The sequence below is a fragment of the Strigops habroptila genome, chromosome 7, assembly GCF_004027225.2.
Source record: "Strigops habroptila isolate Jane chromosome 7, bStrHab1.2.pri, whole genome shotgun sequence".
Classification (NCBI taxonomy): Eukaryota; Metazoa; Chordata; class Aves; order Psittaciformes; family Psittacidae; genus Strigops; species Strigops habroptila.
The window spans coordinates 54,934,046-54,960,404 of NC_044283.2; the positions used below are offsets into that span (position 1 = coordinate 54,934,046).

Genomic DNA, 26,359 nt, shown 5'->3' on the forward strand with positions numbered 1-26,359 from the left:
AAAGCAGATTCATTTTTTTGCGAACTGCAAATCCCTGATCTCTCAGCTCATGGTAGAGCTGCCCTAAACCCACTGGCAGCAAGAACCCTGTGTGAAGTAGCAGCTGTAAAACCTGAATCTAGGACTCTCTAACAGCTCCGTGTTCAGCACTTTGAACTCACTCAGCCCTGTTCCTCAGTCCAACAGTTGGACTGAGGAACAGTTGGACAGTTGGACAGTTAGAACAGTTGGACAGTTAGATCCCAGTAAGACAATCAAACATCTTTTCCACTTCATTTTGCTGGAGGTGAAGAGCATATGCAGTCAGCCACGGTGTTCAGATCAGTCACCGGGAACTTGATCACAGTGTACAAAGCCTAAGGTAGCGTTTGACTGGTGTGCATTTCAGTTGATTTTAATATATGAAAGTTTTTGTTATATGTGCATGTACATGTTTGAAACACTTTCAGATTGTTGCAGTAGCTCCACCGTGAGTGGGAAGTGGGTATTTTTGGAAAAAGTATTATGGATGTATCAGAAACACAGTTCAAAGAAGTAAGTTTGATAGTGGACACACTGCTGTTATTCAGATCACAGAATGGTCTGGACCAGAAGTGACCTTAAAGATCATTCAGTTCCAAACCCCCTGCTATGGGTAGAGACCCCTTCCCCTAGACCAGGTTGCTTCAAGCCCCGTCCAACCTGGTCTTGAACACTGCCAGGGATGGGGCAGCCACAGCTCCTCTGGGCAACCTGTGCCAGTGCCTCACCACCCTCACAGGGAAGAACCTCTTCCTAGTATCTAATCTAAATCTCCCCTCCTTCCGCTTGAAGCCGTTCCCACTTGTCCTATCACTGTATCACCCAGAAAAGCAAAATAGCCTGAGGAAGGCAATTGGATTAAGACTTTAACCTGTAAGAAAAGAAAAAAAAAAGGAAATCATTGCAGTATTTAGAGTATTACTGATTACATAAAAGCATGCAGTATTGAGTCACATGCCAAGAGCTGCTATATATAGTATTGTTGTGGTTTAGTAGGGCAGGCAGATAACACACAACCATTGGCCTGCTCTTCCCACAGTGGAAATGGGGAGAGAATCATAGAAAAGGTAAACTTATGGGTTGAGATAAAGACAGCTTAACAGGACTGGAAAGGAAGGGAAAATAATAATAACGATGAAAGTATATGCAAAATGAGTGATGCATAATGCAATTGCTCACCACCCGCAGACTGATGCCCAGCCAGTCCACGAGCAACAGGACGGCTGTCGTCCCCTAGCAACTCCCCCCAGTTTTATTGTACAGCAGGATGCCGTATGGTATGGAATATCCCTTTGGCCCGTTGGGGTCAACTGTCCCAGTTGTGTCCCCTCCCAGTTTCTTGTGCACCCCCAGCCTACTTGTTGGAGGGGTGGTCTGAGGAGCTGAAAAGTCCCTGACTCAGGGTAAGTGCTGCTTAGCCACAACTAAAACACCAGTGTGTTATCAGCGTTGTTCTTAAACTGAAGCCAAAACACAGAACTGCACCAGCTACTAGGAAGAAAACTACCAGGAAGAAAATTAACTCTATCCCAGCTAAAACAGTACAAGTATTATATTTTTTACACACATATATATAAATATGTAAGTTGTTAATGGTATGATTAATCCTGGGGGTGACAGCTAGCCTTCATTTTGGGGCTGTGGTCTGTAAAATGCTATTTGTATAGTTTGCAGGTAACTGTAATCAAGGATTTCTGCTGCAGGAAAAGCTTAAGCAAAGTAAAGATTTTGTGGAAGAAGTCAAATGCTTCCTCTGGTTTGCAAGCAGAACTATCAAAGTGCTATCGAGCAGTGTTAAAGCTCTTTTCTGTGTTACAAATGGTTTGAAGGAAACTCTGGAAGGCTTTCATGGTATAATTACAGGTCAATACGGAAGGGAACAAAAACAGTGAGGATTTTCTGTGTTTATTTTTAAGCATCTAGTTTAAGCTCTTCCTACCCAACTCGATAGCCATCTAACTGAATTACAGTGTTTTGGACTCATAGGAGTACTTTTTTTTACTTTAAACAAGCAATGTCATTACCATTCCATGGTTTGGTGTTATAAGACTTTCAGGATTCCAACCATGGAATCCCAGGGTAATTCAGAGTTCTTTCAACTCTATGGCAGAAAATACGTTTCACAAAATTTAGAGAAACCACAGGTTCTTCAAGCACACTTTTAGAAAACTCTATGATAATACTTGTCTTATAGTGCTACTTCATATCCACAAATATAAAAAGAAACCATAAAGCACAGCCAAAGAACTTTAGCAAGAACTTTATTCTATGAGGCACTTACATTCACTGTCATGTACAGTAAGCTGTCCTGGTTTCAGCTGTGATAGAGTTAATTTTCTGCCTAGTAGCCCTAGCGAAAAATAAAACAAAAACCCCACAAACAACTGATACAGGAAAAATATACAAAGTACTTCCAGAGGAGAAATAATGTTATAATCCAGGAGCCTGGCAAGTTTTAGGCTTTTAGCATGGTTTCCACTCCCTGCTTGCAGTCACGGGATTTTCATTTTCAGTCCTCCTGTGGATTTCTAAAGCAGAATCAGGGGAGCAGGAGAGCAAATCAAAATTTCATGACAGAGGACCTACTGCAAAAGTTAACTAAGGACTGACAACTGGAGGTAAGCAATGAAAGATCAGTACAGGGTGCAAACCCAAAATAATTCAGACATCAGGTGATTTCAGCTAAAGAAGTCAGAGAGGGAAGAGGTGGCAGAGTACAGGCTCAGATGTTTCTCAGCCTCACAGAGGTCACGGCAACAGATGACAAATACAGGCTCAAATATCCATCAGCCTCACAGAGGACATTTTAAATAAAAAGGTTTATTGGGCATACTGACCCTAACAGTGGACAAACTTCCAGGTTTTAGCAGAAAGGACTAAATCAAAGGTCAATACAGTAACCGAGTTGTGCCAGAAGACAAATATAAATCAACTTCTTTGAACAATATATCTTTTCTATGCATACAATACACAACAAAATGTTTTATTTGAAAAATAAACATTTGATTAATTTCTAAAATAACATAACTACATTCCATTCTCTTGAATTAAAAGTACATCCTTAGGCTGCAAACTGTTCATTTCAGTGGTCAAGAGCCTTAAAAGGATCAACATATTTGATAAGAAAAGTCCTGCAGAAGTAAGGCTGATGTAGAATCAGGTAGAAATATGTTGTGCAGATGTATACCTTTGCTCAGGGCTTTGGGGGTTTTGTTTGGTTTTGTTTGTTTGTTTTCGAAACAAATCCACGGGACAGCATCCATCAGAGAGAACTGAAGGCAATTGTACCACAAGCAGGATCTATCAGATGCATCGACTGCTAGCAAAATTTGACCTATATTAAAAGTCATCTGAGAATTCAATACAGCTCTTCTGCACCTCTGATTTCCCTATTACGGAGTTTTCTTCAAAATTTTAAATAGCAGTAGTGTTTCAAAATAGCACACCCTGAGCGGACATACAGCAAAGGAAACTAATTACAGTTTCCAAGCTTCTGGGACAAGGGATGAGAAAGAAGACTTGTTTCAGTTTTTACATTAGAAGAATATCACAGTGACTTTCAAACCAGTATATTCATGTCAGTGTCTAATATATTACTGTCTGAAAAGAAAGAAGCTTTGTAACCAAACACCTGCTTCATTCCAGATGAGTCTTTGACTTATTCTACACCATGAAATCTCAGTACCTTCTTTCAGAGGTCTGTCTTATCCTCGTAACGACACATACATGCAGCTCTCTGGCTATCCAGGTATGGTTTACATCCTAAATGTATAACCGCATCAAACAACAGCTGAACAGTTGATTCACAAGCTGCAACAAAGAGGAGTTCAATTAAAAGTACTCTTTGAAGAGAACAGGAAACTAACAGAAATTACTCTGGCAAACAGAATGATGCTACAAAAGAAGAAATCTTCTCTGGGCTTAGCAAATAGATGGTCAAATGAAAGACTGAATCATACAGAATAATTTAAGTTCTGAGTAAATATTTTTCATATGCCAAACAAAATGAACAAGAAAATTCATTGCATATGGAATGTTATCAGTGTTAGAAACATAGAATCATAGAATGGTTTGGGTTGGAAGGGAGACCTTAAAAGTCATCTAGTTCCCACCCCCCCTGCCATGGGCAGGGACACCTTCCACTAGACCAGGTTGTTCCAAGCCCCATCCAACCTGGCCTCGAACACTTCCAGGGATGGGGCAGCCACAGCTTCTCTGGACAACCTGTTCAGTGTCTCAACACCCTCACAGGGAAGAATTTTTTCCTAAAGTCTAATCTAAATCTACCCTGTTTCAGCTTGAGGCCATTCCCACTTGTCCTGTCACGACATGTCGTAGCAAGACCCTCTCCAGATTTCTTGTAGGCCCCTTCAGGTACTGGAAGACTGCTGTAAGGTCTCCCCGGTGCCTTCTCTTCTCCAGGCTGAACAGAGAGTGCAACTCTCTCAGCCTGTCTTCATAGGAGAGATTCTCCAGCCCTCTGATCACTGAAAAGCCTAAAAACCACCACTTGGTCCTGAAAAGATGAGAGCGCTGTTTTACCTCCTCACTTTTTGCATCCCAGTTTATGCAGAGGTTACTGTCCTTCAACAGCAGCTCAACAGAAGTGAGCAAACATTCACCAATTATGACACTAAACACTAATGTCATGACTTAACTGCAGTTAAATGAATTTGAGAAGTTTAAACACAGGCTTGCTCTAGAAACTTTCTGCTCTTTGTGGGACTACTTACTGTAAAAGTGACACTGTCGAAGTTAAAAACGCGTGGTTATGTCATGCATTCATCAAATGCAGGCCAACGACCAGAATCAATATCATATGGCCCCTTACTAAAAACCCGAAAATATATTCACTAAGGGCTAGCATTAATTACTCCTACTATATCAGTATATTATTTCATGGAAGGATACAATTCAGTTTTTTCCTACAGTTTACTAGCAATCACACATAGTAGACACTTAGGAATCACGCACCAGAACAACGAATATTCAGCTATGCTACAGTAAGTGCAAGAATTATACATGCATTTTGATCAAGTTATATTCCCATATTCATACTCCTAAAAGGGAAGCATTATTTTTTCCACTTATGGTTAGCATTAGCCCTGATCATTTTCCTGTGCTGTGTCACTGCACTGCTGTAAAAGCATCTGGGCTGCATGACAGAGGGACAGAACAAGGAATCTTTCAGCAACAGCATCAGCTATTGAAAATGGGGCATTACTGCACTGCACAAAGATTGTTTGCCAAATAAGCTGAGTTAAACTTGAAATAAAAGAGAGGCTTTATCACACTTACCCTGGACACTCTCTGAGATTCCAAGTGTTTTCTGCACATTTCTGCAAATTTTGGAGAGGCAGGACTGAAACTGCTCATCACAATCATTTTTTGTATTGCCACAAGTATCGTAGCATCTGTCGTGGTAATTGCAGCACTTTGTCATCGAAGGGATACCGATGTCAAACTGTGAAGAAAATCACACCCAATCCATTGGTATTCCAGTTAAGAAAGATGCAGCCTACGAACAGTCTGGAACAGTCAGAAATTAAAAACTAATGCAATAAATCCAGCTGTCATTCACTTATCTCTGCATTGTGCTGTTCACCTCCAGTAAGCTGCAGTGGTTTGGCCCCAGCCAGCAGCAAGGCATTCACAGAGTTGCTTGCTCACCTCCCATCCCCCTCCATGGAATGGAGAGAATCAGAAGAGCAAAAGCAAGAAAACTTGTAGGTTGAGATAAAGACAGTTTGAAAGATGAATGGAAGAGGAAGAAAATGCCACAAAATTAGCAGTGCAAAGGCAATCGTTTACCACATCCCACAAGCAGACGGATGCCCAGCCAGTCTGAGCAACAGCCACCTTGGAAGCCAAACACATACTATCACCATCACCCCCTCCTTTCTTCCGCTCCTCCAGTTCTTGTTGCTGAGTATGACTCTGTGTAGTACAGAATATCCCTCTGACCAGGTCGGGTGAGCTGCCCCTGCTGTGTCCCATCGCATCCTCTTGGCCAGCCCCAGCCTGGGCTCTGGGGTGATGGAGGGGCAGAGTGGGGGAAAAAGAGAAAGCCCCAAAGCTGTGCAATTACTGTGCAATAGCCAACACTAACAGCGTTCTGGCCCAAAATCCCAAATACAGCACCATGCAGCCTGCTATGGGGAAAGTTAACTCCATCCCAGCCAGATCCAGTACATAAGCTAAAGTGTATTTTCTTTCTAGCACTAAGGAAAATGGATTACTGTCAGAAAGGAGCCAGAGCCAAACCCTCCACTATCACAAGGCTACAGCTGGGGTTATTCAATGCTTTCAAGATTCTGAGAACAAAACACTAAACCAAAAATTCAAAAATTAGAAATTACTCATCAACATCCAATTTTATTCCTATAATATTTTACGTCAATGATGAAAATGTTTATACTATGTTCATTTATAATACTAAAATTTTCCATATGTTACTATCAAAGCATGTGTTGGAGCTGATAAAAGCAGAGACATTGTACATGGATGCTGTCTCACCCTTAGAACAGGGGACGGAGAAGACCACCTACATCGAGGAAAGTTGATGTATGGAAGACACACAAAAAAGCTCCAAATGGAAATACTCACCTGAACTCCAAATAGAGGGGATCCACAGCCATTTGGTGGTGACGGTTTATATCCGTAGCGAGTAAAGGGCTTTGATCCTGAAAAAGGTAATTTATCATGCCTCAAATAGAGCGGGTTTTTTTTCACAGAATTTTAGCACTATTAAAACTCACCACAGGCATTTGTGTGGCTTAAGACAGTATCAGTTATATTTTTAACTGAAACATATATTCGGGCACCTAAATATCAACAATTCCTACCAAATTACAACTTAGGGATACTAAGCATTTTTTAAAAAACAGGGGTAAGACACCTCAGCGTCACTGTTAGCTTCCCAAGTTAAAAAAAAAGGAGCTTGAGTTACTAAAATTGATGTGTCATTTTAAGTGCAATCCATAAGATTACATTAAAGAGTACTTTAGAGTAAGTTCATTAACACTTCCCTGCCAATCACCAGTAATGGTCTGATTATTATTTTTTAGCTTAACCTTTAAAATTAACTTTAATGAAACATCTTTTTTATTTCTACAACTCTAACATTAATAAAATTTAAATCAGGGCAGATTGCTACAGCCACATCTTCCTGAACACTTACTAGTGCAGCAAGGCAGAGAATTCTGCATCCCAAGTTAAGAAGACTGGGGAGTTAACTGGAAAAATGACGCCACTCCCCTTGTTTCTATATTAAAAACAAACTGAGGCCATAACTAAAAGTAACAAAGAAAAAGCATATTTGAAAAGTGCGTGTTCTAGTACAGGGAGGAGAAGTCTCGCTGTCCTGGCCACTCCTGCGGAGCCGGTCAGGGTGCCGCCACCGAACTCCTCTCCTGACAAATAATCCACCCCAGCAAACCGGGGGTGAGTCGATTCGACCGAGGGAGACCAAGAGGGTCTATGAGAATCCCCTGTTTTGGGGCACGCTGAAAACCCTGCAAGATACGCCCTTTCAGAGAATCGCCCGCCTGGCACCGCGGAACGGCTGGGGAGCCGCCTCCAAGCGGGATATATGTGTATTTATATCTATATATATGTACACGTATAACAACTTGTTAGCGAGGTTTCCTCTGCGGCTGCGCCCCGGTTCTCCCGGAGCGTCGGCCGCACCGGCCGGAGCGCTGCCGCCGCCCGCCCACCCGCCCTCGCACCCACGGCCGGGCCGACCGGGCCGGTCCGCCCGAAGCAAGCCGGCTTGGGCAGGGCAAGGGTCGCCGCGAGCCGGCGGGGTCCCGTCCGCGCCGCCGGGTCCCCCCCCGGCGCCCGCCTCACCGTCGCTGCACTTGTACTGGCAGAGGCCGTCCTCGCCGCCCAGCAGGTCGAGCGCCGCGTTGAGGTACACGTCGATCTTGTGCACCCCGTTGCGGATGGTCTTCAGCGTCATCCGCCAGTCGGGGGTCTGCGGCGGCGGCGCCTCCTGGCACCGCGCCGGCCGCGGGCCCAGCCAGGCGCAGGCCGCCAGCACCAGCAGCACAGTGCGGGCCATGCCTGAGCGGCGCCCCGGGGCGCCGGGCGCCCGCTAAGCTGCCGCCTCCTCCGTCACCTGCCCGCTCCCGCAGCGACGGCCCGACCCGGCTCGGCTCGGCCCGCCGCCGCCATCGTCATAGTCCCCGCAGGCACCGCCCCTGCCCGCCCGGCGGGGAGGGGCCTGCGGCCGCCGCGCTGAGGCAGCGACCGCGACGGACCCTCCCCTCCGGGAGGAGGGGGACAGCGCTGTGTGAGAGTGCGGCTGGAGCGGCGCGGCCAGTCCCTTCGTCATGACCAATCGGACTGCCGACAGTCGGAGAGCGACTGGGGCGGGTCAGAGGGAGGAAACCGAGCCATGGCTCCGACGGGAGGAGCGGGGAGCCGGGCGGAGCCTGTCACCGCACCTGCAGGTACCAGTAGCAGTCATTGCGGGAAGCGGCCTCGCACCTACCGCCTTGCAACGCGGGCTGTTCCGGCAGGAGCAGGTCACGGTGCCCCTTGTGCCACGGGGGACCTTTCCCAAACCTGCCCAGGTACACAGCCGGAGAGCCGCTGGCTGCCAGTGCGGCTGAGCAGCGCCCGGGCAGGCACCCATGCTGTCAGGTAATACAAAACCCAAGGAGGTTTTTATTTTGAAAACCTTTGTTTAATAACTGTGTTTGAAGTGTGAAAGAGTCTGCAGTAGTGTTCTGATGGAAAGACAGAACGGCTGATTTTCTAGCCAGCTGTTGGGATATTGCGTCCGTGGGGGCCGAGTGGAGGGAAGAACAGGATTAGTGCCGGACCCATCGGGGCTTGGTTGCTCTGGTGGTTCAGGGCAAACGCTGCCCAAGCGGGAGGAGCGTGCCCAAGCCCGCACACTGCTCTCGTCCTTGCAGTGTAGGGGAGAACTTGTATTAATACAGCTAGAGAAACATGACCTTTTGGGAAGCACACTCGTTCAGAAGCCAAAAAAAAAAAAATGCAGTAGGGAACATGTATTTGAAGTGTTAACATTTTGACATGATTATTATGATGATGTTAAATATGAAGGAAATGGATTCAGTGACCTTTACACGTGACTGTTTCAGGTAACATCATCAAATGTGCAAGACGGAGTTGTAAAAGAGAGCAAAATGAAAGTAAATCTATTAAACATTAAAAGCCTAGTCTTGGTTTGTTGAAAAGTCAGACCAAAATGAAATTGCTTGCTAAACATCCCATTTAGTTTTGGGATTTTTGTTTTATTATGATGTTTTATTTTTTTTTTTATTTTATATTTAAATTCCAGATGCTTCACAGATGAGCTAAAGTGGAACCATGTGGAAATAGTTTTAACTTTTGTAATGAAAGCTCTGGTTTTAAGGCCTGTGGAATCCCTCAGAACATAGTAATATTTGGCTTCAGGACAAAGTTAATTGTAAGGAAGGACAGGAAATGGAAAGAAACCTCCGAGAAACTTCCAGATCAACAGGCACACCAGAAAGAATTGTGGTAAATATTCTACTGGTTTTTCTCTTTTCAGCCTCAGCATTTAGTAGTATTTGTAGTTAACTGAAGAAATAGGTGGGAAAAATTCTTTACAGAAGTTGTCAGACAAAAGAGGGAGCTCTTCCTACACTCATCCACCATCCAGCTTTTCCCTGTGCTTACAAAGACCCTGATTCAGCAAAATAATTCCTGCGTAGGAATATACTTAAATGCTTTCCTAAATAGCAAGCCGTGTTGGGTGGGTTAAAAGAAGCAATGTGTACCATTATTTTAATTGTTGGTGACTGGCAGTGTCTTTACATGACAAATTCATGCTGATGTGGGTTTTTTACAAGACTGGAAGAAAAGTCAATGAAAATGTATAAATGTCATCAGAAGCAAAGTATGGTGAATTATAGAAAACACACCACCATAACTGCAGTGTGTGACCATATGCCATTTATTCAACAGGATAATAATTGAGAGGAATAAAATAAAACAGATATTAAAAACATTTGTAATTTAAAATACAGTGCAGTATGTTTTAAAACTACTGAGCAGTTTGATAGAACTGACCTAGATTGTCCTGAAGCTATTTGACAGTTTTGTGTCGAGGGTACCAATCCACAAACCAAATCCTAGCACTTGTAAAAAAATTTGTGCACACTTTCTGTGCGTAACTCTTTCAGAATGTGAGACTATTACGTATAGACTGACATTTTCTTACAGCTGGCACCATTACTGCTGCCTAAAATTGTGTAACTTACACAGTGGTTCTTTGGGCTGTGCTTCCTATTACCATGTGGGAAGAACTTTCTCACAAGGACTGATGAAAGCAGAGGCTTTTCTGTTTAATCATTACAGTTTTGTTGATGGCCCATTGTCTTTGTTCAGTTTTGGATCAGTTAAGGCAGTAGCAAAACTCCTCCTAACTGCATATTGCAGGATCAGGCCCTAGATGTTCTTTCTTGCCGTTAACTGTTTCACGCTTCTGTATATTTGTATAGGAAGCTTGTGCTAATTTGAGAATCCAGTGGGGATGTTTTATGACTGAGAGTATTAATTTTTAACTTTAGATCTTGGTTTTGTAGAATTAAGTCTTGTGGATAATATATAGACTTTCCATTTTAATGTATTTATATAGTTATGTATATTGTGTATGTGTGTGTGTATATATAAATATATATATACATGCAGTAAAACTCTACTTGCTGTTAAGAGTTTGTTGGATACCAGAAATATATATACACATACACAGAGAACTTAAGATAGTAAAGATGCTTTTAATTTAAGAATCAAGTTTTAAGATTCCTTTGTATCTTCTGACCAGCTGTAGTTAAATTAATAAAACTTAAGAGCTACAAAAATTGTCCCAAGCTAGATGATTGGATGAGGTATATTAACTAGGTAAAAATTGTCTGAGTTTGTAGCTAAAAAAAGTACCACCAAACAGAGTTGTTATTTTGGTATAATAATGCAATGACTCTTTGAGTCATTGCATTACAACAAATTTAATCATTATAGTCAATCTGTCAATTAATAGATTGTCTGAAGTCTACTTTTGCAGTAAGCCTGAAGAATCAGCTGCCAAGCAAGGCAGCATCCTGAGGGCTTCTGGTGACCTAGACCTTGAGATGATGCAAGTTCTTTAAAGTACTCTGTTTGCTGTGTTTTCTGTGAAGTTCACATATTGCCAGGGCAGTCATTTTCCAATCACTGCTTTCAGGATGGGTGTTGCATTTTAACTAAATAAACATCTGCAATTGAAATGCAATGTGAAATGGGGGGGGGTGGGGGTGAACCCCACCAAAAAAACCCACCCAAAACCAAAAAAACAAAGTAACAACAAGATATTTTAATTTCCGAGCTTTTATTAGAGACTTTTGCTGCGGACTCGTGACTGTAAAATTCTCTTCCTACAGGCTTCTGCAAAATTGTGGAATTGTGGTATTCACAGGGCATTAAGAATTTTCAAAATATATTCTAAGATTTGTACTAATTGTTGCTAAGTTACATGGCTGCTGATTGTAAAAAAAGGACCAATGTGCATTTTTGCATGGGTGATAAGAGGGAAGTATCTACTTTTCCAAGCTTTAGGTATTATACCGTGAAATGAGACTCCTTTTCACATGATGGCTAATCCAGTCATAATAGCTGGCGATTTTTGTATACACACCAGGGTGACCTGCCTCCCCACAGTTCTCACCCCAACTCACAACACCCCAGACATACGCCACGTTTTCTGCATCAAAACAGACCAAAGGTCCTCCTGAATCGCCTTTGCAGCTGTCTGTAGAGCCATCATAAGTACCTGAAGCAAAAGAAGAAATAAAAGGCAGAAAAATAAGTTCATATACACTCTAGCACACAAAACAGAGCTCAGAAGTTTTTTCCAGGTCCATGTCACTTCCTGACAGATGTTTGCCTAATGGTCACCAGTAAAGGGGGTTCTTGACCTCTTTGGTCTCTTCTCATTTCAAGTGTGGGGCCTCTCTTTACATTTGTGGCTGGCCCAAATGCTCCTCACTTGCTCTGATGTCAGTGATGTGGGTCTTGTTTTCCCCTGTGCAATAGAGAATTCAGCCATATCGCCTATTATACCATTAAAAGTAGCTCATAAAAAGTGAAGAAAAGCAGGAGGTAAAAGGTAAAAAGATTTGTAGGCTGATTCCTATGGCAATGAAGGTATCATGATATGCGTATGCCTACGTGCCTGCATTTGGTGTCCCCTCTACCCAATAATTTGTTGGCCAGTTTCATCTGTGCAGAGCTGTACGGAGAGGCAGAGGCCTCAAAATTTCCTCTATCAGCTTTATGAAAATAGGTCCAGAGCATGTGAATGCTGGGATGGGAGAGAGAGCAACTGTCTGTAGGTGCTCTCGTTGCAAGGTCTTGGTCACAGTGTGGACCTTTGCAATACTAGATAGCAGCCCTGAGGCACAAGTGTGTCAGATCCTGCACTCTTCATCAGTTTCAATGCTCACAGAACTACTTGTTTGCAATACAGCAAATACAGCACTCTTGAAAAAAGGAATTAAGAGTGAAAGATGTGATCTAAACAGAAATAGTGTTGCAGACCTGGAATATGATTTATGCTTTGTCTTATATCCTCAGTAAATGTTTATTAATTTCTAACACCCTTACTACACTTTTCTGCTGCGTTGATTGGCCTCATATGAAGGAGACCATACTAAGCATGAGTCTCCAAGTTTTAAAAATGTAACCCCTTTCTTCAGTCCCTACATTACTAAGAAAGAGTTTTGTGAACTTTTCAGAGTTGGAATTACTAATCCTGTAAAACAAGATTTCACTGCCTTTATTCAATTTAATTAATATTTGCTTGTGTAACTAACTCCTTCGGATACTAGCCCTTAATTCCCAAGTTTGTATTTGCATCAGGGAGCAGAAGCTAACCCCAGATACCTCTTTCATGATGTTTCCCCATATGATACTGTCTTTGTTCGCTTCTGTTAAAGTATGATCACTTGAAATATCTTGAAAATCGAGGTAAGTTTTGGAACTTGCACAGTAGACAAACCTAGTATCTTATAGATCTCATGCTGAATTTATCACAAATTATTTGGCTTTTATATCTATTTTACTGTCAAGACAATATTTATATAAACTACTTTACTTTTTGATTTAAAGAACACTTGAAACTATCTGTCCTGTAAGTTGAATGCTCATTGCTCTTTTAAGTCATGTATTTGGCAATACCTTTTGTTACTTGAGAAGCAAAAAATGTGTATTCAAAATCCTTATTTTAGTACTAGGAGTGACAACCAGTTTCCTAGCCAGACTAATCCTAGTCTGAAAAGTTAATCATATTTTTCCTGGGGTAGTGTGGTAATAGCAAATGTCTAAGCAGATGAATAGTCACTTTCTAAGTAACAGGACTACTAATGTGGTCTAAGACAGGCATGTGCTTAAATATGTTGCTGAATCAGAATCAAATATAGTAAAGGTAGGAAGTTCTGTGGGCTGTAAAGTGCTTGAGTGTTTAGAAAACGTAACTCAAATTGCATGTCGAAATTTGCCCTCATAATCATAGAAACTTGGCATACAGTCTTCTTAACTATGTTTATAAGTAGATATATAATGGTGGATGCATCTAGACTCCAGTGGCTAGCATTTGGCTAGTGGTGATAATGTGGCAATTGGTTTACTGGCTTTCCCAAGTCTAAAAGATTCCCAGCCTGTATGTCTGACCTTATAAACAGTGGGTTTGATGCTAGAGAAATTATAGTAAGAAAACTGATGCTTGCCTGCACATGCCATTTGTTTAAAAAATCGTCCTGGATACAATTCGGAACAGTTATGAAATAAATTAACATTGCCCCACTTGAGGATATATTGCTTGGTATAACCTAGAAAAGAAAAGAATAAGCTTTTCTAAATTAAAAATGGTATGTACATATTAGACACTTTTAATATCATAAAATTGAAAGTTATATATTTACTTATCTACAGAATACAATCTTCAGTATTATAAACCAGAGACCTTAAACTGCCAGTAACGCTTACCCCATATGAATTGCAGTACATTGGTCACAAACCCAGAGTGGTTTAATTGCAGTGTTAAATACAGTACTTTCATTTTGTGACATTTTCACCCTTTCCCTTTCCTTGTCTTCCTCATTTTTTTTCCTGTGTTTTCCACATCAAGGTTTTCAGACACTGAGAAACGGGTATATTACTTTCTATGAAATGGAGATGTGGCTCTGATCATCCTTGTTACTTTTTTTTTTTCCCCAATTCTACTCTATCTTTTTGGGATGAGATATTGGGACGAGATATTGAAGATACATGTATTCACAAGGTTAAGGAGACTCTCTGGTTTGTTCTCTGTCTGCTAGTAAATCCCAACTTTGGATTTGCTTTATAGACTGCTACTGAGTATGGACAGGAGAAGCCCCACAAGATGTGTTAGCTCCAATGCCAGGCTGTAATCACAGCAGTACAAAACAAATGCTTCCCAAATCTTTGAAAGCGTGATTACATTTGGCTTACCTGTCTGCAGCCATCTCTGGACTCAAACACAACTGAGACAAGATGTGCAGAGTTTCCTAACTGTTGGCTGCAGCTCAGATCCTCTTGGACAGGGGAGAGAGGGCAGGCTGTGACTATGGGTCTCTGTGGGCTACTAACCACACTTGTTAAATATCGTTACCAGGCTTCCACAGCTATATAAATCTTAGATTGGCAAAAGGAACATTTCTTATTGTCAGGGTCGTTTCCAACCAGGGGTGTGCTCCAGATTGATTTACTAAGCAGCTGAAGCAGCAGAGGAAGCAGTACAGAAAAGAGAACCAACAGTGATAGCTGAATGCTGAACCACAGCCTATGTTTTCTGTACTCAGTCTCTTCTGAGTACTTTGTGCATAACTACTCTCCAGCCTTTTTAATATGAAAGCTTACCACAATCGGAAAACACACGATACAAACAATACATTCTTTTAGTAAGCACCAAAGCAAATACCTTTCTCTAGTCCCCATCCAGAAATCTTGCATCTGTCACCAGCCTTGAACATATGCTCTGACCAGGGGATACAGGCAGGTGTGCTGTAATCCAGGGAGCATTCTCCTTTCCCAGAACCTCTCAGCTCCAGCAAAGCAATGTCATTTTCATAAGTTGATGCATTATAATTTTCATGGATTATCAGTCGGTTTAGTCTTAAAGTATCTGTCTCTCTGTCGTACAGTATTGTATCCAACAGTCCGACCCAGACACGGTACAGATGAACTCGATTTGCCCTCAAAAAAACCAGTGAAATAAAAGATGGTTTGGTACTTAACACAAGCACTGTACCTTTCAACTAGTTGTAAACTTTTGCATTTTATCAAATTTTCTCTAGAATAAAAATTCTTATTATATACATATACTTTCTTTCTGGTGATGTCTTTCCGATGTCCATGTTTTTATGAAGTATAGCAAATGCAAGGCAGATGATGCTAACTGCACTGCAACTAATACAGAAAAAACTGTTAAAGGCCAGGCTCTGTGTTTAGTGCTGTGACAGGAAACAGGTGTTTATGCCTTTCTGATTTCAAGTGAAAGAAGTGAGCAGATGTGGATGGGCTGCTGGGATTGGCAGATCTTCCCTGTATCCTCTTGCTTGTTCTGCGGCATATGTGACCCCAGGGACAGTCTCAGGGAACAGAACCTGGACTTCTCCAAGGCAGAGATGGGAAAGAGAGGAGGTCCCTTGTATCTTCCTTTCAAAGTGGTTATGGCAAACCTTTCCTGCCTGCCTACTATCTGACTGAAGAATGCTGTGTCTCTTCAAACTCGTTGCATTTTTATCTTTCTATTCACTGCCAAAATAGTCTACTTTCTGTGAATTTTCCCCATCATTAATGTAAGTCAGTGTTTTGAATTGTTTAGGCAAATAAGAATTAGTAAACAGGTAGCTAAGAAAGGGAATAATAGCTAAATCAGTCTTTCAGACTTGCAAGAAAAAATAATTTCCTAGTTTGTTGTTTTTACCTGACACAGTGTGCAGCAGTCAGAACCCAACAGCCACCAATATAAACCCCTCCACAGTACACTGTTGCACCTTCATTGCTAGTATCTTTAATTGCCACTTGCCAAGGGAATTCACCCTATTCAAACAACAAACACCCAAATAATGAGAAATCATAACAATTGTACTACTTTTAGTGCATAAAGAGAAACATATTTCTTGGTATCACCTCATCTCCAATTGACTATATCCAGTTGTAAATAAGACACCTGCTGTGCAGAACTGTGAATCAAGCACCATCAGATATAAGGGATAAATATACTAAAACGCAGTAATTTTATTCAGTCTTCTAACTCTGTGCAATGCCTCCTCCATCGAGGTTTTTGTTGTGGCGCTCGTTATAGCCAGAGAAGTAGATATAAAATCCAACCTGGTATGACCAAGTATAGCATTTTTGACTGTGTTCTGTTTCAAAGGCACAAATATAAATTCCATATTGTCAGAATTCTTATTTCTGCCTATAGTATTAAGTATTTTGCTGAATCATTTTCAGTGTGTACTTGTAGTGTAATGCTCTATTTTGCAAGCCCGTGTTTTACTTTATACATTGTGCCTCTCTTTCCTTCAGTGCAATGCCACTACTCCTGCAAAATATGAAATTACTGTACATTTTAACAGAAGAACAATAATGCCTATTTAAATTGATGATGAATGAATTCACGGATGGTAATGTTATTTTTTACCTTTCTTGCAGTCTCTCCACCTATAATTCTTTTCCGGCGAGTTAGTGTGTGATTTGTAAGACCACAGTGTACTTTGGGAAGAAGTGTCTTTATCATTTTTCTCTCTTTAACAAAAAGGAAAAATGTATCTCAGAAGTCAGGTATCCATTCTCTCTATTTGGAGACAGGTTTATCTTGAAAAATGAGTATTGTGAATATGCCAGTAGCAGGAAAGCAAAACCCAAAAATTTTGGCATCTGTTTTTGCTTTGAAAATTGCTTGTGTCTTAGCATCACATTATTTCTCTTCATTTCCCACTGCTGCTTAAATTCAGGAGAATAATTTTAAAGCAGTTCCCCTAGACTTGCTGAGAGTATACCTCCACCAGTTGCCAAAACATAGAGATGTGGCTCCTCAGCCAGGATGGATTATTATGGCATTATTGAAATTAGTGGAAAGCAAGACTTACTAAGTCTCAGTAAATCACAAAGTCCAGGTATCTGAGTGTTCTGGATCTGGCCAGCTGGCTGGTAGCTAGAATGCCACTAATAAGAGGGTATGCTGCTGGTTTTGGAGGGTTAGTCACACTTACCTTCATCCATACTGTGATTTTCAGCCCTTATCTTTGCCTCGTCTTTACCTGTAGTAGAATAACAAAATACTAAAAATACTGGCAAACATTTAAATTTGTTCTATTACTTGAATATATGTTTGTGTGACAAAATCCTGGGACATGTTTTAAATGCATAAGGGCACACCATTTCACATGGACAGCAATACCCTCTCAGCCTGGTGAGGCTGTTTCCTTTCCTACTATACACTCTTTGGCTGCCTCAGCCTACAAATAACCTATATCCAGCAGATACCAATTTGTAACTGCATGACATCTTCTCTGCCTTCCATGCGTAGGGAGCCCTTCTGCAAAGAAACCCTGAGAAATGGCTTTTTTTTGGGGGGGTTGATCTCTAAAGTCATATGCCATTCTACACCAGGAAACAATGAAAATTCCTCCTCCTGCCCCATCAACTTTTTTGAGCTTTCTAAAGCCCAAAGGAGCATTAGGTAACAGGATTTTCCCCCCCCCCCCCATTTAGATGATGCTGTTGTATACTGTGTGCCTCCTTTAACAGGGTAGGGAAGGGTATTCAACATGAGAGGTAAATTAAATGCTTCCTGAATCTGGTTTGTCAGCTTTTATTCAAACAAAATGCCCATTGAATTCAGTTCCTAAATGGAAGTTGAGGGTTGGGTCTGTTCTCATATTACTGGCTGTAATGTTTACATTTAGAGTTCAGTTTACCTTTACCAATAGTATTTACTTTTTGGCTTTAGACTTTGTCTCTTATCAGAGCAAGGAAAAACATTCTAATTTCAAACCAAAACAAAATCTTTTCAACAGTGAGGGAAACAGCCGGGAAGAATCATTATAATGACAAACTAGTTGAATTCCTCATCTGTGAGGAAAATATTCCTGCCTGTCTTGTCTATGCTTTCTTCATAAATACAGGATGCCAATTTGATAGATGGCCACATAACCAAAAGACATAATTTGCCTTAAACCTCATAAAACATCACCTGTTTCTTCCATCCTTTCCTTTTCTTGCTATTCTTTTCTAGAAGGAAAGGGAGGAAAACTACACAACCTTTTCTTCTTACTATGCATAACATAACACCGGGAAGACTAATTCTTGCATGCATTTGGTTTTGCTAATCTGTTAAATTAATAATATGCATTGTGAAGTCTCTAGTTATCATTGAGCAGAATGAGAGGGAAGAAACAAAAGCATTTTTCAGAAGGAAACCTGCACAGAGAACTTGAGCTTCATCCTCTCCTGTGAGGCAGTCAATTTCTTTGTTGCAGACATTCTTATTTGGAATACAGATATCTGACCGACAGTGGAAACTGTTGTCTCTGCACTCTGTAACACAGAATTACAAACGTAAATCGCAGGATGATATGACACAGCAACCTCACATAGTTAGGGAGCTTTTAAAAATGTAAACACAATATAATATCCATGTTAGGGGGGACTTGGCTGTTCATAAATAGATCACAAAAGCAGGCTCTATAAGTATAAACCAAAATGAATACTTGGATCTCCTCAGTTTATAATCTCGAAGTTTTAAGGCTTCAAAAATGCAGATCTCTGTTACCAGTTCAGTTTTGTACTTCTAAACTTGGAATCACTCCTTACCAGCTTCAGCCACAACACATGCCCACACTCAACCTCAGCCAAAGGACCTCCAGTTTTGGCAGCATTACTAATTATCTCAAATGAGAAGTTTACGATGCTTGGGTCAAATTTTCCCCTCTGAAGTCAGAGTCCGAACTGTCTTTTGGTTGAATGAGCTAGGTGCAGGGTTAGGAATCAAGAGTCCTATTTTGAAGACACTGGATTTAATAACTTACTTCTAAAATTCTTGATTATAAACGTTATTTTAAACCTGAGAACTTTAAATTCTTATGATCACTTTGTATGTTATCAAAAGGAAAGCAGTGCTTGAATTTATCGCGAGGTTTTTTTTAAGCTACTTTATAATTTTATGTCAGTCTACTATTTAAGGATATACTCTTCAGTAAAAAAATAAGATAGCTCTCTAAAAGTAACCCTCTATCCCCATATGATCTGAAGACCATTCACCTTAGTTGAAATACTTCTTTTGATTCCAGGAAACATTGTTTTCAGCCAATACAGCTGAAACAGCACTATTTTGGTCAAGTGGAATCTGAATAAATGTTCTCTAAATATATGAAGCCACAGGTATTCTTTTTTTTTTTTTTTTCCTAAAATGCCTGTGACTAGGTTTCCATGATTTTCAGATTAAATTTACTGACAATTGTAAAACTACAAAATTAAGGTTCTTTAGGAATAGTGATAGGATTTGTAACCCACATTATCATTTGGCACCCAAACCCCAACTTCTGAATGTATTCTTCTGCATTCAGGTCATGCTAGATCCATTCCATGGTTCTAATCAAAATCTTTACAGCTGGAAGTGCGGATGCTGAAAGAATGACTGCTCATGAACAAGCAACATGACAGGAACGGTTCGCAGGTATTCTATGGATAAACTTGCATTAATAAAGTTAAGAGACATCTTACTTTGCTTTAAAGATAGTTCATTGGAAAAACAGTGTCTTTGTTTAATTACTACTGATTTTTCTCAGCTAAACATACATTTTTATTCTAACACAACTCATTTTTTTGTGTCAATGTTTTAACAACCTCCTAAATAATCTCATTGTATTTGCTCATCCTCCAAGGACATCCAGATTCTCAGAGACCACTTGCCTGCTTCAAACAAGTATATTATGCCTATGTTTTTTCACCTATGTACACATAAATTATGGTTTGATTGCTTTAATGTAGTGACTTATTGGAGAAGAGACTTTAGCTGTTACATCACTGTAAAAATTCTTTGGGGGTGGTTTTCTGCTGAAATGATTTTGAAATACCTGAGAAAGGAAATTATTACCTCTGCAGCACAGTTCATCACTTAGGTCTCCACAGTCATTGATTCCATCACAGGTTTTGTCCAGAGAAATGCACTTCTTGTTGACACAACGAAACTCGCTATCTGAACAAGCTGTGCAGCACGATGGAAACAAAGTTAGTGCTGGAAACCTATAGATTTCCTATAGGTTCGTAATTGCCCAGGGAAGTATTCTGCTTGCTCATTTTGTTCTTTCAGCAGTTTGGCCTATCAACAGTAGGTATTTTGGGGCCCAGTAATGGGAATAGAAATCTTTCTTATTGTGTTAATTGCCTTCTCATGAAGTGTTCAATGTGACCACTCATTTTCCTCCTCCAATATGCAGTAACCTGGCAAAAGGGAACTTCATTTCTTCTAGACAAGGACTAAACCAGAAATGATTGGTTCAAACCCACTGTAAATGATTCAAGTGATTAAGATGATGGATGTTCCCCCTCTAGAAGGAAGTCATCAGGAGTCCTTGAACTCCTACTTCTGTGGCACAAGATAAAACCCGAGATGATTCATAGCTGTCCTTACCAGCAGCACCTCAGGCTGATCCTTATCAGTGCTAAAGAAAGCCCACTATAGAGAATAGAAAGCTGTCAGAAGTCAAGCCAATGACTTGATTCCCCTTACATCAGTGAGAAGTTGAGGAGTCCTGACACTCCCCAGAAGACACGAGCAGTTCCACTACAGTCACATTTGTCTGCCTTCAGTGCTACTAGTGTCCTCATTGTTCTCCCTCATAGACAAAGCAGTGAGTATGTGGAGTAACCCAGGAGAGGTAAGACTTGCGGGATACAATATGCCTTGGTATTCTTAGAGGACTGGAGGAACAAACAGAACCATGGATGAAATACATTTACTTTGGGGAGGTATCTGTAAAAATACTTCAGGAGTAACAGTGATTTTCCAAACTTATAAACTCAAAACCGTCTTGACTCAAGACTGCCTCAGTTGTTAAAGTCTGCAAAAGGATGACTTAAAAAAAATCAAAGGGTTTCAGTGCAGGTTTGCTGTAGCTGAGAGTTCAGCAAACTAGGTCCTTGTTACTTAACCTTAAAATGTAAGAACTCCAAATAGATGTAAAACTTAAAAAACTACTAACCTCTGAGATTTTCATGGCACTGGAGGCTAACCAATCCCTCATTACTCTCTCTTGATTTCACCTCTATGTGACATTCAGCAAGACTTGTCTCTAGGCCCCTGCAAGTTATCTGCAGACAGTGCAATGAATTTAAAGCAGGTTCTGTGATGCTGGAATTGGCTTGGTAATATTCAGCACCTCTGTGAAGATACAAGTAATAATAACAAATTATATAATTTCACAATGGATTGTCCACTGCACATATTGAGGAAGCTCAGGCCACTGCAAGGCTGGGATTAATACATTTTATCATCTCCCTTGTTTTTACGTGAGTGGTATCCTCCTAATAGTGTCTGTGTCCCCCACCTTAAAGAAATATGGATTGAGTAAATAAGTAACTAGAGAGGCTTACAATGGGACCTCAGGACTGAATGCTCTGTCCCAGGATAAACCCTTCTCTGCTATCTAAAGAGAGACTGATCAGGACTAGGAAATACTTGCTTCTCACCTAGAGGGGACAATTAGGGCACTGCAATAGCGTTTTTAGTCTTCAGGTAGGGCTGGGGAGGCAGCCCTACCTGACCACGTTAGTGCAAAATTATTATGTACAAGATATAGAGTTGACTCTTTACAAGGAGCTGAATGTGCAACCCAGGCCATCAGCATGGTTGCAGGAAAACTAACAAGCTCTGTGTGGCTTCAGCCATCCCTGGGGACAAAGCAAGCAATGGCAGCGGGGGCAAGGCGTGAATCAAAAAGTCATGTTCTGCTGCTTGTTAGTCTGGCTGGTGCAAGCGGCAAAGCAGAGCTGTACCCTGGTGTCAGCTAGTGCAAGAAACTTTTCTCTGCGTACAGATCATTGCTCAGAGCATTTTGGGGATAGTCCATCTGCGCACTTTCCATTACACAGACCCGAGAGGAAACCTCTGTATTGGTCTTCTGCTTTATTTAAAAATAAAACAATTATGGTCTGTATACTTGTAATAGAACACAGAAATCTGTGTTTTGGATTTCACTCCCAGGTGTCGATTTGAGCAGCTTTATCAGCCAATACATTTTTCATGAATTTTCTGCCTTAACTGTTAACTGATTGTGCCTGGCACTTACGTAAGCATCGCTACTTTTTCAGATCCCTTGCAGTTATCCAAAGATAAATTCCCCCAACTTACAATTCAAAGCCAAGGTGATTGCAAGCCACGTTTGCTTCATTCATAGTCCACTCACTATCGCATACAAAAAAGTCGTTCTTTTGATTCACAGGTTTTACATGAAGCAAACTTGAATCTCCGTGGCCCAAAGAGATTGAAAATGTTTCTAAAAAAAACCAGAAATGAAAATAATCCACAAATAAAATCATATGGTATAGATGTCTCTAGTGGAAAGACAGCCCAGAAACAAATAAGAACTAATTTTATATTGACAACCAAATTCATATGGAGAGTAGATTGGGAGTCAAAAGCTTCAGGTATTATTCTGAGGACTGACTTTGTGGCTTTGAGACTGCCACTTTTTCAAAGTATACCAGTTTCAGGACAAATGAGAGTAACAGTTCCTACCACGTAACTGTACCTGGAGGTCTACTGAGGAAAGGTTGCATCTTGGTGTAATGACTTTCATTAGAGGACTTTTGATAACCAACCATTAACACTTCAAGTAAGATGGCCAGATCCTGCTTCTGTTACCTGTGTAGCAAAACTTCCACCGTTTACAGTGGAGCTAAGCCACTCAGCTTAACTTAGTGAAGCCATATAGAGAGCACACCAGGAACACACGGAGGCTCTCCGATCATTTTCAGTGGCATAGGCAGAACAAAGTTTTGCCACCCTGAGGACGGTGGGCTGAGCTGCTGCTTCTGTGGGGAAAGGGAGTGATGGTACCGGGGCAGAGACTGGGCAGGAGAACCATGGGTTGGGCTTGCTGCTCCTGCTGCATTCGGTGGCCTTGGGGCTGGAGGATAGGTAAGAACAGCAACTGCTACTGATAAAAGAGCCCACCTACCTATTTAGCAGGAGCTGTTTCTCCCTGCACTTAGGAGGTTGATCTGAGACAGCAGTCTGGTGCAGCCGAGAAAGCAGGTTGGAACAGCTGCTTGTCACTGCACAAAACTGTGGTTTGCAGGGCAATAGCTTTCTTTTTTGATGAAATCCACAGCATGAAGATGATAAAGCTGAATATGGCTCATCTTCTCTCCATGCACTCCCCCCCACATTTCAACAGCTTGACTCCATTCCTTGGACGCTAGCTCCTTTGAGGTCTGTCCCTCTCCAAGATATCCTCTCTGCTAATGTTCTCAGCAGGCCCTCTCGTGCTGGGTCTCCCACCATAGTCAACAACCCTGCTTGAAAACCTTTGAGCTCTTTCCTGTGTGTTTCTTCCCTTTCTACCTGATGATTTGACCAACCTACCAGCAGCAGTGTGACCTGGGCCTTGTCAAGTGTCGTTAACAATGTCACGCACATTTTTATGAAAATCAACAGGTACTGCCCATTTTCAGTGACTCCTCTTTTTGTGTTCTGACTAGGGCAAGGAAAGCACATCCTTGGCCATGGATGACTGACTGATAAGTTTTGGGAAAGGAGGTGTTCATACCTTCGGATGTGCATTTTCCCTTGTGGAGAAACTTTGCTTCGGGATGTTGACACTCGTAGCTCTTTAGCTGACAGTAGGTGCGGAAGTACTTTCCATTGGTAGAACAAACTGAAGAGCCATTCTTTGGGCACTGGTAGGGAAGCTTACAAAGGCACTTTCCCTCCACACATCGTTCCCATGGGTGACAAAAAACTTTCTCACAGGACTTATGTGTGTATTGGTTGCTTAAGCATTCTCCTATGAGGTACGTGTCTTGCTCAGCTGGCTGGGCAGGCTCAGCCTGCTGAAACTGGTTTTCTTCAGCATTAGAAGCTGCATTCTGCAAGGCACAAAGTAATAATGAAAAAAGGAGTAAGATTAGGAACTGCACAAAGAGATCTGCAGATCCCTTTACTGACCTCAACAAAGTGTTCATTCATAAGCCTTTTCCTCTCTTACAAGCACAAAGGTGCTAAATATAATTTATAGTGTATTTCCTTGTCTTCGGCCACCTCAGCTTTCTCAGCTTTTCTGAACTTTTTTCTTCATTTTGGATGATTCACCTGGTGTGATCTTCACTTCTACAGATCTCCCACAAACTTTGTACTCTTTAAACTTCAAACATCAGCTGAAGTGCACAGCAGGTTATAAATGTTTTTTAAGCCAATGGTTTGTAACACACCACAGCAATGGGATTGTAACCAAATCAAAATATAAGGGGACTTAAAAACCAGAATAATAAAAAAATGGCAACTTGTTTTTTTCTGAGACTATTGGCTTGGTTGGGTTTGGGTTTAAATATCACCTGTAAATAGTTATAAACTACTTAGAAGCAAGTGAAGAAATCTAAAGTTAATGACTTGTTTCACTGTGTGACTGCTGAAGCAACAAGTATGTTAAAAGAATTTGAAAATTAAGTGCCTTTCCTTATTATCTCTTTTGCTGTATCTTGCATAGCAGTGGATTTGCAATGCAATTGCTGGTCATCGCTGGACTGCAAGATTCTGACCCTCCATCCGACTGCCCTGGGTGAGTGACTGCACCTGCCTTAGTGCAGCTCTTTGGTGACTTCATTGCTGTCTGCTTTTGCTTACTAAGATCTATGGCTAGGAAGAATGTTGAAACATGAAAAATATATATGGATGGGCTTTGTATAAAAACGGGAGAGAAAAGTTAGTCCTGAAATGTGATTTATCAGCTTTGACCGTGGCAATCGAATCAATAGAGCTGAAGTTTAAAGTTCTGAAGAAATCCTGGCCATAGTAAAGTCAGCGGGGATATTGTTGGGGTAGAATTTAATCCAACAAAACCCCTTTTAACGGTTGCATAATCTTACTAAATTCTTCCTGTTTTTTTCAGGTCAGTAGAATACAAACTGTGAGCCAGATCCGGCTTGGCATAACTCCCATATTGTACTAGTCATTTCTACTGAATAGGAACAAAAGGTGCTGATTTTTATCTAAGGATTTCTCTAAAAGGTGTGGGTCATGCTGAACACTTGGCCCAGGTGGGCTTTCTGGGACGCTTCTGCCAGAAACGGTTCTGTAGCAAACCTCCAGGCAGTACAATGCTGCCATGTTAGGAGACTGTAATCTCATTTCTCAAAAAAGGGGGGCAGGGAAAATGGCAGCACTATCCTGCGGTTAACCATGCTTGCAAATTGGGTTTAGGATAGGATAATGATTCAAATCTCTTTCAGAAGCCTGTTAGCATAAACCCCAGACAGAATAAATACATGAAAGAGAAATCGCAAACTTCAAACGTTCAAGCTGGGCTATAACAAATGTATGAAAAACAAACACCATGAAAGGAAACTAAAAAACCCAACTGGTTTTGCTTTATAACTATAAACTGCTTTTTAATGTAAAAAAAAAAAAAAAAAAAAAAAATTACTGCTACCAAATAAAACAAATTCTTACCTCTGATCCACAAAAACAAAAGAGAGTCAAGAAAAGCAAGAAAACTGAGACCATTCGCATGATGAAATTTGATCTTTCTTTGTAGGCAAATTCCTCTGGCCGGGATTCTTTTGAATGTCAGTTGTTAGATTAATGTTTAATTTTTAACCATTAGTAAAATATTTTAAAGTGTGTTTAGAAATAAAGGACAGGAGCCTCAACTATTGACTGATAAATCTGATCTCTCCAAAAGGATCCTGCTGCAGTTTAACTGCTTTTACTGTAAGTGCAGACGAAATAACAAAAGTAAAGTCCTTAAAGTAAATGATTAAAAGGAAGCACACACATTTATTTTCTTTTGCCAAAAAGAGTGATCAATATCATCACGCTGATCTTCCTGATTGTAGGTATTCCTCTTTGCCAGATTCTACTCTGCTCTTGTGAGACCCCCACCTGGAGTACTGCGTTCAGCTGTGGGGTCCCCAACACAAGAGGGATATGGAGCTGTTGGAGCGAGTCCAGAGGAGGCCACGAAAGTGATCTGAGGGCTGGAACACCTCTCCTATGAAGACAGGCTGAGAGAGTTTGGCTTGTTCAGCATGGAGAAGAGGAAAGGTAGCTCTGGGG

At 41.1% G+C, this 26,359-nt stretch overlaps 2 protein-coding genes and 1 long non-coding RNA gene across 5 annotated transcripts; 1 reads left to right on the forward strand and 2 right to left on the reverse strand.

The window, feature by feature from the left end:
• Nucleotides 1-773: 773 nt before the first annotated feature.
• PLA2G12A (phospholipase A2 group XIIA) lies at nucleotides 774-8,218 on the reverse strand. 2 transcript variants are annotated; one of them, XM_030491566.1, is made up of 5 exons: nucleotides 7,873-8,128; nucleotides 6,628-6,704; nucleotides 5,320-5,485; nucleotides 3,707-3,831; nucleotides 774-892 (listed from the first exon to the last, which is right to left on the reverse strand). In XM_030491566.1, exons 1-4 carry the CDS (start codon nucleotides 8,084-8,086, stop codon nucleotides 3,713-3,715), a joined length of 576 nt encoding a protein of 191 aa, XP_030347426.1. In that variant the 5' UTR covers nucleotides 8,087-8,128; the 3' UTR covers nucleotides 774-892; nucleotides 3,707-3,712. The 2 variants fall into 2 exon arrangements, with proteins under 2 accessions (XP_030347426.1, XP_030347425.1); XM_030491565.1 differs by lacking the exon at nucleotides 774-892 and adding an exon at nucleotides 2,266-2,549 and having other exon boundaries at nucleotides 7,873-8,218.
• LOC115610301 lies at nucleotides 8,206-26,191 on the forward strand. 2 transcript variants are annotated; one of them, XR_003992177.1, is made up of 5 exons: nucleotides 8,206-8,670; nucleotides 9,338-9,540; nucleotides 24,792-24,863; nucleotides 25,194-25,279; nucleotides 26,157-26,191. It is a non-coding gene; the product is annotated as an uncharacterized LOC115610301 (long non-coding RNA). The 2 variants fall into 2 exon arrangements; XR_003992176.1 differs by having other exon boundaries at nucleotides 26,140-26,190.
• On the reverse strand, nucleotides 11,368-25,862 carry CFI (complement factor I). Its single transcript, XM_030491564.1, has 12 exons — nucleotides 25,754-25,862; nucleotides 23,856-24,174; nucleotides 22,436-22,580; nucleotides 21,288-21,466; nucleotides 20,180-20,290; nucleotides 18,505-18,621; nucleotides 17,295-17,342; nucleotides 16,724-16,827; nucleotides 16,004-16,119; nucleotides 14,996-15,270; nucleotides 13,782-13,883; nucleotides 11,368-11,827 (listed from the first exon to the last, which is right to left on the reverse strand). The coding sequence occupies exons 1-12, from the start codon at nucleotides 25,811-25,813 to the stop codon at nucleotides 11,610-11,612; spliced, it is 1,794 nt and encodes a 597-aa protein (XP_030347424.1). The 5' UTR covers nucleotides 25,814-25,862; the 3' UTR covers nucleotides 11,368-11,609.
• Nucleotides 26,192-26,359: the final 168 nt, after the last annotated feature.

Coding starts and splice junctions, on each gene's coding strand:
- PLA2G12A (XM_030491566.1), bottom strand. CDS start 8,086: ATGGCCCGCACTGTGCTGCTGGTGCTGGCGGCCTGCGCCTGGCTGGGC. Junction 5,486..6,627: donor CCCCTCTATTTGGAGTTCAG/GTGAGTATTTCC, acceptor TTTTCTTCACAG/TTTGACATCGGTATCCCTTC. Junction 3,832..5,319: donor AATCTCAGAGAGTGTCCAGG/GTAAGTGTGATA, acceptor TCTTTGTTGCAG/CTTGTGAATCAACTGTTCAG.
- CFI (XM_030491564.1), bottom strand. CDS start 25,813: ATGCGAATGGTCTCAGTTTTCTTGCTTTTCTTGACTCTCTTTTGTTTT. Junction 18,622..20,179: donor TGATGAACTGTGCTGCAGAG/GTAATAATTTCC, acceptor TCTGTGTTACAG/AGTGCAGAGACAACAGTTTC. Junction 15,271..16,003: donor ACTGCTGCACACTGTGTCAG/GTAAAAACAACA, acceptor GGTTTTTTTGAG/GGCAAATCGAGTTCATCTGT.